Source organism: Panthera uncia (genome assembly GCF_023721935.1).
Source record: "Panthera uncia isolate 11264 chromosome A3 unlocalized genomic scaffold, Puncia_PCG_1.0 HiC_scaffold_11, whole genome shotgun sequence".
NCBI classification, from domain to species: domain Eukaryota; kingdom Metazoa; phylum Chordata; class Mammalia; order Carnivora; family Felidae; genus Panthera; species Panthera uncia.
The window spans coordinates 20,790,861-20,803,912 of record NW_026057578.1 but is presented as its reverse complement, the minus strand read 5'-3'; the positions used below and the strand labels follow the sequence as shown (position 1 = coordinate 20,803,912).

At 41.9% G+C, this 13,052-nt stretch overlaps 1 protein-coding gene across 2 annotated transcripts in view; it reads left to right on the top strand.

Moving 5' to 3' along the window:
• Nucleotides 1–13,052, top strand: part of RALGAPB (Ral GTPase activating protein non-catalytic subunit beta) — an 89,020-nt gene that overhangs the window by 12,564 nt on the left and 63,404 nt on the right. For both annotated transcript variants that reach the window (XM_049650800.1, XM_049650799.1), the window contains exons 2-5: nucleotides 1,525–1,740; nucleotides 5,173–5,375; nucleotides 9,966–10,129; nucleotides 11,968–12,154. In XM_049650800.1, coding sequence (XP_049506757.1) covers nucleotides 1,555–1,740; nucleotides 5,173–5,375; nucleotides 9,966–10,129; nucleotides 11,968–12,154 — 740 coding nt within the window. In that variant the 5' untranslated portion in view covers nucleotides 1,525–1,554. The remainder of the gene's footprint in view (nucleotides 1–1,524; nucleotides 1,741–5,172; nucleotides 5,376–9,965; nucleotides 10,130–11,967; nucleotides 12,155–13,052) is intronic.

Here is a 13,052-nt window from a genome sequence, read left to right as displayed (position 1 = left end):
TTGAATCCAGCCTTCCTTCAAATTGAAGGTACCTTGTTAGATGCTGGTCTATCTCTCTTGCCGTCCCATGTTCAGGGCCTCTTGGTCAGAGGAGAACATCAGACCTCATAGGGTCACCGAAAAGTACCTGGGCCCAGGGTCCATCAGATTCCAAAAGAAGCTGAGAAGACTGGGGTTGGGAGGGTATGCAAGAGGGGAGGTGGAGGTGGTAAGTTCCTCTGTATGGAAAGGAGAAAGAAAGGTAGTTGGGGACCAGTCTATGAATGACTTTGAGTTTCATGCTAGGGAGTTTAATCTTCGTTCTTCAGGCCTATAATTCTCAAATGCCATATCCTTTGGAAAAACACTGGTACTTGAGCTGGAATGAGGTTTTTTAAGATGAAAATTTAACAGTGCTGGTCTTCCCCAGTGTGAAGAAAAATGAGCTTAAGGGAAGAATTTTTTAAAGATTAAGTGTACCCCTGGACTTTGCTTAAGCTCTCTGGCCAGGCATACAGATTTCAGAACAAGTAGAAAATGGAAGTTGAAACAAATGAATTGGCAAAGGCTAACTAATCATCCCCGATTCTCTTCGTGAGTATGTTGTTTATGATGGTACCGTTTGCATTCATACAGATACGTTTTCTGTGGCTAAAAGTTTTTCATTTGTGTGGTAGACATAGATCATTTCACGGGGGAATGTATAGGATAGGAAGAAGGCAGTACATGCCATGGTAAGGAACATGGTCTCTGGAACCCAACAGATGTGGAAATAAACCCAGCTCCACCATGTTATAGCTCTGAAGCTTCAGGTAAGAAGTAAACCTCTCTGTGTCTCTGCTTTTTTGTCTGTGAGGTAGAGAGAACATTCCTTAATATTCATCGAGTTGTTGTGATGATTGCGTGAGTAGCATGTAGTAAGTGCTCATTAAGTGGAGCTCTTAATATGTTTTCTGAAGAACACTGTGACTTCCAGGTGTTCCGTTACCGGAAATTTGTGTGTCACTGCTGCAGGGAATGAAATACTCTCGAAGAATTTTATGTCTGATTTGAGGACATTGGTGGGAAATTGCAGGGGTATGTTTCTAGCATGATAGAAAATTGCTGGAAATTGGAAATTGTTGACTGAAGAAGCTGCATCTTGGAGTAAACTCTTTCCTTTGTCTTCCTTTCTCAGGGTGCTTCATTCTTCTATCTTTTTCTATCTTGGAACATAGAATGAGGAGGGCTCCCTCATGTTAGGAGTGTACCAAATCAGATCATCTTCTCCCCCTGCACAGTGGCGTCTGTCCCAGTTCCGCTCCCGGGCTTCTGAGGCTCTTCTGGGGAGGTGCTTAGACAGCTGCTTCCCAGGGTCCACCTTCCTACCTGACCTCGCTGAGAGGCTATTTTAGGACATTCTCAAAACATTTAGACGCGTATTTTCTCAGTCGTCTTGGCCGTATGTTTGTAGCTGCTTTATCTTACCATGTAGGATAAATCTGTTTTGCTTAGTTTTATTAATTTGCAACAGTGTTTACCAATAATTCTGTTTTGTCTTTTCAGGTGCCATTTGGACAGTCCTTTAGCGGCACGATGTACTCTGAGTGGAGGTCACTGCATTTGGTGATTCAGAATGATCAGGGCCACACCAGTGTGCTGCACAGCTATCCGGAGAGCGTTGGGCGAGAGGTGGCAAATGCGGTGGTCCACCCTCTTGGGCAGGCCTTAGGTACCCCTTCAGTGGCTGGTAGCGAGAGCTTGTTAAAAACTGACAAAGAAGTAAGTGTTTTCTTCATTTCGTTTTACTGTGTGAAAACATAATCTCGTTACTGAAGAATTTATTTAACATTGTCTTTTTAATGGATTTCTGTCTAATGGAGTAGTACATCTTTCTTAATTGTGACCTTTGTTTGGGTTGAAGGCTGGGCTGACTGAGAGTTTGTGGGGGTCATAAGGAATACGTTGTGCCATTGTGCTGCTGGCTCCCTACCGGCCAGACCCAATTCTCCACTTGAGCTGTGGGCGCGAGACAGAGACTTGAGTGTCAGGCCCCTTCCCCTAAGCTCTGGGCCCAGTCTTCAGATTTCTATTCAGAGGTGTCTTTGGAAGGTCTTCCCTGCTACCCCCATATGGCCTCTGACTGAAGGCCTATCTTCTGTCAACTTTTCAGGCTACGCATATGTGTTGAACCTGAGGTCCTCCTTTGTCTCCGTGTCTGCCTGCCCTTACCGACTCCCAGGTTTAAGAGTGCTACAGAGCAGCTAAGCCTATGTGGTTGTGAGCCCAAGTGTTTGGAATTGGAGTTGTGTTTGCTGTCCCTAAAGATAAGGGCTCTTGGAGTAGCTTGGCCTGAAGTTGGTCCTGTTCTTGGATTCAGGAGATTGGGTTGAGGTAAAGTTTTCAGAGGGAGGTCATGAAGGGACCCTGAAAATGGAGGGATACAGGAACTTGCTAGTAGGAGGTCTGGCTAAGATATGGGATTAGAACTGTGCGCTGGAGGAAGTTTATGCAACCTTCAGGCTTTGGGTTAACTTATTTCTCAGACTCACCTTTTTTTCTGCCTCTTTTTGATTTCTTTCTAACGAAGGAGAGACGAGACTTAATCTAGACATAAAGCTAGTCTAGATCTAAAACTAGTCTAGATATAAGATTTGTAACTCCAGAGGCAGTTTATTTACTCTCTATAGGCCATGGGTTGCAGGAGGGTGAAGCTCCTCCGTTTGAGGAGTGTTTTTCTCTCTTCACAGGCCCTTAGCAGAGACTAACCCCTGAGGACTGGCACTTGCCGTGGTGTACTCTCCTCTTGGTGGGTCTGGAATCTTCTCCTGGGAAGAGATGGCACATGAGTGGATAGAGGCGCTCTGGTGCCTGCCTTGTTTGTTTTCCTTTCCTACCTTCTAAAAGATAGGAGACAACAGTCCTTGAATCCAGTGTCCTCTAGAATTATACAATTAACCTATTATGAAGGTGACACCTAAGATGTTTTCTCCTTTAGGTTTCATCTGACAGTTAGGGACTTGCAGCCCCTTTTAAAATCCCTTCCTAGGCGTGGTTCCTTTCCTCCCACCCTCCTGTGTTTGTCACAGCTTCACTGTGCTGTCGCAGGCTTTAATGCTTATTGCTCTTGTAGGTTATATTATATTAGATATATTTTAGTGCTGTACATATTTTTACCCTTAGCTCTTGTAGTTGTTTTTGAGCTTAAAATTTTCAGTACCTGTGTTTAATCTTGTCAGATTCAACTTGAAGTCTTTTGGAATCCTGAATTTCTATCTAACAAGTTAGCTATCCATTTTAGCTTTGTGGCTATCTACAGATGGTCAGCATGTGATCTGTTTTTCTCTCTTTTCCTAAGTTAAAATCTCAGCAGGGCCTTTGGTGTGCCACTGGGCACCGTCTTCCTAAATGATCTTGGTACATTAGCCCATTGCTAGTCTCTCATCTTGTGTCTTACAAATCCAGCCATTCTGCCTTCCTATGGGTCCTATGTCTCCATCTTGTCCACAAGGATATCCTGCCTCTGACCACATTTCTTGCTAGAGCCCAGATCTCCCTGAGCCAGAGAAGGGTGTTAATGGTATGGTGAGAGTAGCTTTAGATATCTAGCTGGAAGACTAGGGCTCAAGTTTTCAGTTCTACCATTTCCAAACCAGTGGCTTGGGCCAAATTGCTTAATCTTAATAAGTGTCAGTTTTCTTATCTATAAAGTGAGGATAGTTTACCTTCTCACACAGGGTTATTTTGATGGTTAGAAGCTGCTTATGAAAGTGCTTTGCAAACTGCCAGGATTGTACAATTGTCTGCTGCCTTCATAGTAACCTTGTTAATAAAGGAATGATGCTTGTCTGGCATGATTTGTTCGTTTTGAGTATGTTGGTTCCTAGTGATCATGCTTTCCTTTTATAAGTGCTCATGAATCATCTGCTTAGTAGTTTGTCCCAGAGTTTAGTGTGGAATTCCCTGAAACTTTCCAGTCTGTAGTATCTGGAATATCATTTTATCTTCTTTTGCAAATTGTGCCGTTTTTCCTTTGTCGCCACATCATGTTCATTCTTCATGGGCAGGTTCTCTCAACCCTTATCATGTGATTCAGTTAAGTAAAGAGGCTGGAATTCATTTAGTGCAGCTCAGTGCCTTGTTAAGATCTTACCCAGCTTGGGGTACCTGGGTGGCTCAGTTGGTTGAGCGTCTGACTCTTGATCTTGGCTCAGGTCATGATCTCACGGTTTGTGGGATCGACCACCGCCACCCCTGTGGTCCACCCCTGCGGTCCACCCCTGCCTGCCCCATGTCAGCGTGGAGCCTGCTTGGGATATTCTCTCTCTCTTTCTCTCCACCCCCCTACCCCCATCCCCCGTTCGTTCACATGTGTGCTCTCTCAAAAGAAATAAACATTAAAAAAAAAGATCTGGGGCACTTGGGTGACTCAGTTGGTTAAGCATCCAGTCTTGGCTCAGGTCATGACCTCATGGTTTGTGAATTCAGGCCCCCCCTCTAGAGCCTCTGCTGGCAGCACAGAGCCTGCTTCGGATCCTCTGTCCCCTTCTTTCTCTGCCCCTCCCCACTTGATCCTGCACACGCTCTATCTCAAAAATAAACAAACATTAAAAAAAAATTAAAACAATCTTGCCCATCTTTAGTCCCTTCTCACTTGTGTTTGTTCTTACCTTCCCATGTTCATTGTGTTCTTTGGCAGAAAAAAATAGTCACAAAATAAGAGTTGAACGTTCATCTTCCTTCCTATTATTTGTTAATATTGCATAATCTGAAAATGGAATGTAATTGAATTTATGTATATGATTTCCTAAATGACACACATACCTGTATATAAATTAAAAGGAGAAAAGTAGCTAAAATTTTCTATTTTTTTGTCTCAGTCTCTATGGAAAATCAGGATGACCCATATTTGCTTTTTATTTCATAGTGTAAATAATAATAATGTCTAATGGGTAAAGCCAGCATGGAAGTGATATTTAGAAAGAAGTAGTTTATTGTTTTCTTAAATATTTTGCTTAGGAAACGTTGTCTGAGTATGTTTTATCCATGGAAAGTACATTCTCAAGAATAAGAATAAATCTGGTATATAGTTGAGATGAATATCCTGTCAATTGAGAGATTTTTGGTAATAAAAGAGGTAAACATTTTAAATCAGTCTGCTGAGATACAGTAGGGATGTGTGATAATTCTGAATGTATATTTTCTTTTGTTTAGGTGAAATGGACCATGGAAGTAATCTGCTATGGATTGACCCTTCCATTGGACGGAGAGACTGTAAAATATTGTGTTGATGTATATACAGACTGGATTATGGCTTTAGTGTTGCCGAAAGATTCTATCCCATTGCCAGTTATTAAAGAGCCTAACCTATATGTTCAAAGTATACTAAAACACCTGCAAAATCTTTTTGTACCAAGGTAAGCTATACCATCTGTTTGACCTGTTACCAGGATTATAATAAAATATTCATAAATGTTACTTTTTTCTATTATAGGAGCTGATTTCATTGTTAGTCTTTTGAAAAGTAACTTTCATTACTGTTTAATTAAAGAATGTATTAATATGAATGATAAGAGAGATGGGCTTATAGAATATTTACTAGGAGTTTTTATCAAGTGTGTACTCATTTTAAAGGCTTTTGGTTTTCTAAGATCTGATAGCTTTTAGATATTAAAATACTGTGACCCCTTTCCCTTCCATTGAAAAAACATACTTTTGCCTGTCATAATTCTTTTCTCCACTTAAGCTAAAGGCAACTAAGCCTTCTACCTTAAAGTGAACCTTTCCTATGAGAGAATGAAGACATCAAAGTAAGCAGACTTGAAATTATTATGGACAAATTCATAGTTGGCCAAAAGATGATCTTAATAGTTTGGTACTGATTTTTTCCCCTACCTTCTGAGACAGTGACCTTAAATATTATAATATGCGATATGTACTTTATTTGGGCTTGATGTTTTTTTTTTCCAGTTCTAAAAGATTATATGTCATTGTAAGGAGTTTGGGAAATACAGAAAATAATGGAGAAGAAAGCATTAATTAGGGTTTCCTTTAAGAAAAATCTGTTTTCAGCTATTTTTTTTATGTGTTTGAAAGAGGTAAAGGGGCTTGCTTCCTTTTGGGAAAGTTCTCATTAAAGCTTTTTTACTATCAGGTGGTAAGGGACTTTGGGTCTTCCAAAAACCACTCTGTAAATTTTAGCTTTTTAAATTTAGAAGGAAGATTACTTTGGGGTTCCTTGCTGGCTCAGTCGGTAGAGCGTGCCACTATTGATCTCAGGGTCGTGAGTTCGAGCCCCACGTGTGTTGTAGAGTTTACTTAAAAAAATGTTTTCTTAAAGAGTTTTAGAAGGAAGATCACTTTGCAGAATTTGAAATAAAAAGTCTCTGTTAAGAACTCTGATGTGTAGGATCAAGTATAAACTCCTTGCCTTGTGTGAAATGCTGGCTGTCATCTGGCCCCTAGCCAGATTAGCTGCTGCTAATTCTGCCTGAGCCCTGCTCATTGGTCAGACTCCTAAATTAAACATTTCCTTAAGACTCCATCATGATCTTCCCCATCTTCACCTACCCTTTTGTTTTCTTCCTCTTCCTTCCTCTCTCTCTCTCTCTCTCTCTCTCTCAGCTGTCCACATCTTACTCTTGTTGGTTCATTTTAAATTCTGCCTTGTAAAGAGGAACCTACCTTACTTTACCATCCAGGCCCACAGTGATCATACCTTTTCTGAACCTGTGTGGTTCCGGTACTTCCTGTGTCACTCTTTTATCTCTTCACTGTTTTTTTTGCTCTTAAAACGTGTGTGTCTCATTTCCCCGTCTAACGAACTTGAAGGCAGGATCTAGGTCGTATATATATTTTGGGCTTTCGCAGGACCTGGTGCGGTACTGATATTACCTTAGGTGTGAATTAAATGCTTGTTGCTTGATTTATTGATTTCAAATAGAAGTAATAACAGGAGGTGGTTGGCAGTGATTAGCATATTATTTGTGTCTAAGGCTCTTCTTTTTGTTTTTTTTTTTTAAGTTTATTTTGAGAGAGAGAGAGTGTGTGTGTGAGTGAGAGAGGGGCAGAGAGAGAGAGAGAGGGAGAGAGAGAATCCCAGACAGGCTCTGTGCTGTCAGTGAGGAGCCTGATGTGGGGTTTGATCCCATGAACTGTGAGATCATGATCTGAGCCAAAATCAAGAGTCAGACGCTTAACTGAGCCACCCAGGCACCCTTCTAAGCAGGTTCTTCTAAAATGGTATAATAGTTCTGGTGCTTTCTTGTCATTCCATGTAGGAGACTAGTTCACTGGGCTTTTTCTTTGGCCATGGGACAGTCTCATGGGTAGTATTGTCACTGTTTCTTTCCTATTTGTACCCTTACCACCTCTTAGTGCTCAATTCATTTGTATTGATGAAAAATATCAATGGCATTTGAATTAATTGGGCTTTTTCTTTTTTTGCCTTTTGAGAACCTGAGTACCTTGTTCATTTTACTGTTTGTAATTAACTTGTTTTCTCAAGAGTGTTTGCATGTTTCTGAGAGGATACTGAACTGAGTACTAGAGTTTTCCTGGCCAACAGTGTCTTAGGGAGCTGAATGTTTTCAGTGCTAAATATTGGGAGTTAGGATCTCATCTTCCTTTTTTTCCTCCTTAAGTTTATTTATTTATTCTGAGAGAGAGAGAGAGCGCGGGAGAGAGAGCAAGCACAAGCTGAGGAGGGGACGAGAGAGGGAGAGACAGAATCCCAAGCAGGTTCCACACCATCAGCATAGAGCCCGATGCAGAGCTCGAACTCAAACCGTGAAATCATGACCTGAGCTGAGCTCAAGAGTCAGACACTTAACTGACTGTACCACCCAGGTGCCCAGATCTCACCTTTCTTTATTGGAAGTATCAGGTTTTTTTAATCCATATCACAAAATTGTCATCAAGTTTACTTAGTTGTTGTTATAAAAGTGATACCCAAAGTGTTTTTACCACTTTGCTAGAGATAAGTCAGAGTGGGGATCACCTTTCTCTTTTTGCCTATCAGTTTGATCTCTTTTTTGTTTGCATAATTGAGTGAACAGTGAACCATCTTTTAAAATCGATTAGGGTTTTCATTGCGCAAATATATTGTAGTTTAAAAATGTAATATTCTTCTAAAGCAGTGGTTGGCCAACTTTTTTGATAAAGAGCCAGATAGTAAATATTTTAGGCTTTGTGGGCTATATGGTGTCTGTTGTAACTAGTCAATTCTGCTGATGGAGAGAAAACAGCCATAGATAATACGTAAATGAATGAGCATGGCAGTGTTCCAATAAAACTTTATTAATAAAAAAAACAGATGGCAGACAAGATTTGACCATGGGCTATAGTTCACCAGCCCCTGTTCTCAGAACAGGTTTTCTGAAGATCATAAGTTGTTTTGGAAAATATTGAGGGGAACAGAAAATCTCTGGTATTTAGACTTTCCTACTTATTTTTTAGTAAAGATGACCTTATTTCCCTTAGCCATAGAAACCTGGACACTGCTTATGAGTTTAGGCCTTCTTAAAGAGGGGACAGTACCTACAGAGCAGATGTCTCCTTTTGTACCACTGGGCAGATAACTGGAATTGGTCGGTAGGCCTAGGTTACCACTTGGGATGCTTAAAGTATTATCACTAAGTTGGAAGAGTGTCAGCCCCAGTGCTGTTTTGATTCTTCTGCTGGACTTTTTCTTGTATGGCCAGAAGAAATTTATATAGCTATTGTATAGTTTCTTACTGTTCTTCAAGTAGCTAGAGTTACAGACACAAACTGGAGCCTCCATGGCTTCACGTGAACTGGATTCACCTCCAGCTGAACATGGCCATCTCCCTGCTCTTGGGGGCTCTTGCCTTTTCCTAGGTGAATGTCTCACTTTGCTCTAGGTCTGACTTCTTTAGGAAAAACTTAGGAATGTCATTGGTTTGCAACTGTAAAGTAAGTGTCTGGTTTTCTGTGCCATGGCCCAGAATCTGAGAATCTTCTATCTTAAGGTTGAGGTGGGAGTGCTAAGGCCACTCACTTTATTTTCTGGATTTCTTGAGGAAGCTCTGAGATTGTCTACTCTGATTTACTCATGTTTTATCTGTTCTTTGTGACATGAGTCATAATATAGAAACTTGTCGTCAGGATTCATTTCAATACTATTAGTTACTTGTCTTGGGTTGTACGTAGGAGGTCTGGAGGCCAACTCACCACTCACTTATGCAGTGAGTTTCCTGCTACTCTTGAAATTCTCAGATAGTCTGCTTTGGAAAGCAGGGATCAGGGGCTGGGGCCTGGACCTCTGTCTTCAACTCTAGCCCCAATACTTTGATCTGTTTTATTCTCTTGGGAAAAAAATGCACTTGTGGACTAAAGAGTTATAAAACTTTTCTAGAGTATCTTGGGAACCACCATCTTAGGTTAAGTTGCCCCCCCCTTTTTTTTTTTAATTAGAACAGCAGTAGCAGGTGCTCATTTCTGAGGCAATTGCCTCCATACCTCATCGGTTTTAGTGACCTGTGAGAGTATTTCATTGGGTCTGTAGGTTCTTCTCTAGCAGGCATTAGCTTCAGACGGACTGTGAGCACTATGAATGCACATTCTGAATTCTTGTGAATGTGTATTTAAGAAATTTTAAAAAGGATACAAAGGCCATTCTGCTTCAGTGTGAGCAACAGAAGTGGCTGTGGGTATTAACGCATTCACTCATCAGAAAATGGTGTGCCTGTTACGTGCCAGGCACATTTTAGACTTAGAAAATCCAGAGGGGAAGCTTACATTCTAGTGTTCCCCTCCTTCCCCAGGAGCTATTCAAGCTCTCAGAGAAGTGGTTGGTTGAGATCCCGGGGTGACAGACTGTGTGATGGTGAAATAGCTTTGAACCGAGGAGGGTGTACCTGGCCCTGTCTTCTGATGCTCTTAGGGAGTGCCGCTGGACCATTGCTTGCTGTGTACATAAGTTGCCTGTCCTTAAGTTGTTGCTCTCTTTCCTCAAGGCTTGTCAGTGATATCTGTCTCTTCTTCAGACAGGAACAGGGCTCCAGTCAGATCCGACTATGCTTACAGGTCCTGAGAGCCATTCAGAAACTGGCCCGTGAGTCATCCATCATGGCACGAGAAACGTGGGAAGTCTTACTGTTGTTTCTTCTGCAGATTAATGACATTCTTCTAGCCCCGCCAACTGTTCAAGGTCTGTTTATTTTTTTTTTTTTCTAGTTTATTTCTAAGCTCCAGATACAGTTCGCTTTAAACTCAACGATGTGTAGACTCAGCGGGGATTTACATTTTGGCATGGCATTTGGCAAACCGAGGTTAAATAACAGTTCTTAGAATGGAAGCCCTCACAGGCATAATATGAAGTTACTTTACCTTCAGTGATGATTTTGCTAACGTGGGGAGAGCCTCTGCATTAATGCGTATTTGATAATGATAGGAGTAGTAGCTTGTTTAGTATATTAGGATAGAGCTTATATAAGGAACAACTAACTAAGGTAGAACCTGTAAGCACTGTACCTGATTACAAATTAGTTATCAAAGTAGACACTAAAAACTTGACAGCTACAGAAGATACTTTGTTCAGCAAGTGAAATCTACAAAATCTTCAGTGTTCTATCTGGAAGTATGACAGTTTGCCATTCATTACCTGGACATCAAGAAACCTCCCGTTTTACACCTTCAGATTGTATTTTAGAAGCCCTGCCTTGTATGTTGTAGCAAGCGTACCCAGATTGGAAGTCGATATTCCTAGTACTGGGTTCCCTTGTTGCCCTGTTCATCTGTGTAGTCTCTTTGCCAACGGACATGCACGTGTGCTTGTGATCTCACCCCAATACAGTCCAGGAAAGTACCTAAAGGAAATCACAGAATTCCACTATTGACCCCATAATAGGAATACTTTGTTACTGACAGTAGCTGGCCAGTCATTGACTCATTGGCTCTTTGCTGCGGAGTCCTGGTGCCAGGGGTCTCAGCAACTCAAAGCGGGCAGTTCCTCCCCTTCTGGGGCTTATTGTTGAAATTTAATTTTTGTTCATTTGAAATACACATTCTTGTAACTTTTCCTGCTAATCCCAAGTTTGCCTTGTGGAGTTATACAGAGTACAGACCCCTGTTTTTCTCCCTAGTTCCAGGGCTCAGGACAGAGGGACAGGTCTGGTTTTGTGGTTGAGGCTCTGTCCTGCCCAGCATCGGTCCTTTTGCTCCCTTCTTTGTCCCTCTCTCCCTTGAAGAGTAGCTTTCAAACACCTGAAAGTTTTATAACAAAGTTTGGAGGTAGAAAGACCTGGGTGTTTATTTGCTCTGATTCCTTCACTTACTGACTGTGTAAACTTGGACAGGATACTTAAATTTTCTCATCTCAGTTTTCTCCTCTTCAAAATGGGTATAACTAACAATTGGTAAAAGATATAAATACCTATTCTGCAGGATTAATGTGAGGAATATGTGAGGTCGTATACATGAATCAGTCGGCACAGAAACGGACCCAGTAGTCACACATCATAGACGTTTGTCCTTTCCCTTCTCCTCTGTGTCCTGTCCACTTGCTGGAAGACTAAGATCTTTGATAAGAAATGAGCAGGGTGACTCGAAAACTTTTTTAATGCTTTATTTATTTTTGAGAGAGAGAGAGAGAGAGAGTTAATGAGGGAGGGGCAGAGAGAGAGGGAGACACAGAATCTGAAGCAGGCTCCTGGCTCCGAGCTGTCAGCACAGAGCCCGACACGGGGCTCGAACCCACGAACCGTGAGATCATGATCTGAGCCGAAGTCGGACTCTTAACTGACTGAGCCACCCAGGTGCCCTGTGACTTGAAAACTTAATAAATGATCATTGGTTGATGTTGTTATGATTTTCTTCATAGGAGTTCCTAAGAATAGTTTCTCATTCTTACTAATTAAATGGCTATTTGAAAGTCAGAACTTAACATTGTAGTTATTTTAATTTTTTGACCACTTATCTCAAATCATTGAATTAAAGATTTTTCTTTAAAAATGAGTATGCCAAAGTTGTTTTCTTTTTGTTGGTAAGGTGGCATTGCTGAGAATCTAGCAGAGAAGTTGATTGGTGTTCTCTTTGAGGTTTGGTTACTAGCTTGTACTCGGTGCTTCCCAACACCTCCTTATTGGAAAACAGCCAAGGAGATGGTGGCAAACTGGAGGCACCACCCAGCAGTGGTGGAGCAGTGGAGCAAGGTCACCTGTGCACTCACATCAAGGTAGGTTGTCATCATTGACTTGCCTTCCTTCATCCGCCTGGCCTAAGACAGCTTTCCCCTACTTCTGTCTTACTGGGATTCATGGAATATGTTGTAAAAAGCTTGTATCCTGTCTCTGTTATTGTATTTTAGGTACAGAATCGAGCCGCTTTTTAAAAATAGATATAGCAGGGGTGCCTGGGTGGCTCAGTCGGTTAAGTGCCTGACTTCGGCTCAGGTCATGATCTCACGGTTCGCCCACGTTGGGCTCTGTGCTGACAGCTCAGAGCCTAGAGCCTGCTTCAGATTCTGTGTCTCCTTCTCTCTCTGCCCCTCCCCCGCTCATGCTCTGTCTCTCAAAAAGGAATAAACGTTAAAAAACATTTGAAAATAAAAATAGAGGGGCGCCTGGGTGGCTCGGTCGGTTAAGCGGCCGACTTCGGCTCAGGTCATGATCTCGCGGTCCGTGAGTTCGAGCCCCGTTTCGGGCTCTGTGCTGACAGCTCAGAGCCTGTTTCGGATTCTGTGTCTCCCTCTCTCTGACCCTCCCCCGTTCACGCTCTGTCTCTCTCTGTCTCAAAAATAAATGTTAAAAAAAAAAATTTTTTTTTTAAAAAGAAAATAAAAATAGATATAGCACTTTGACTAGTGCCTATTAAATTACAACCTTTCAGATTAAGAAAATATAGAGAAGCAGATAAATTCTGCACCTTACCTCCCTTGCCAAACTCCCACTCTTAATCTTACTACTAAAATATTCATTGGGGCGCCTGGGTGGCTCAGTCGGTTAAGCGTCCGACTTCAGCCAGGTCACGATCTCGCGGTCCGTGAGTTCGAGCCCCGCGTCAGGCTCTGGGCTGATGGCTCGGAGCCTGGAGCCTGTTTCCGATTCTGTGTCTCCCTCTCTCTCTGCCCCTCC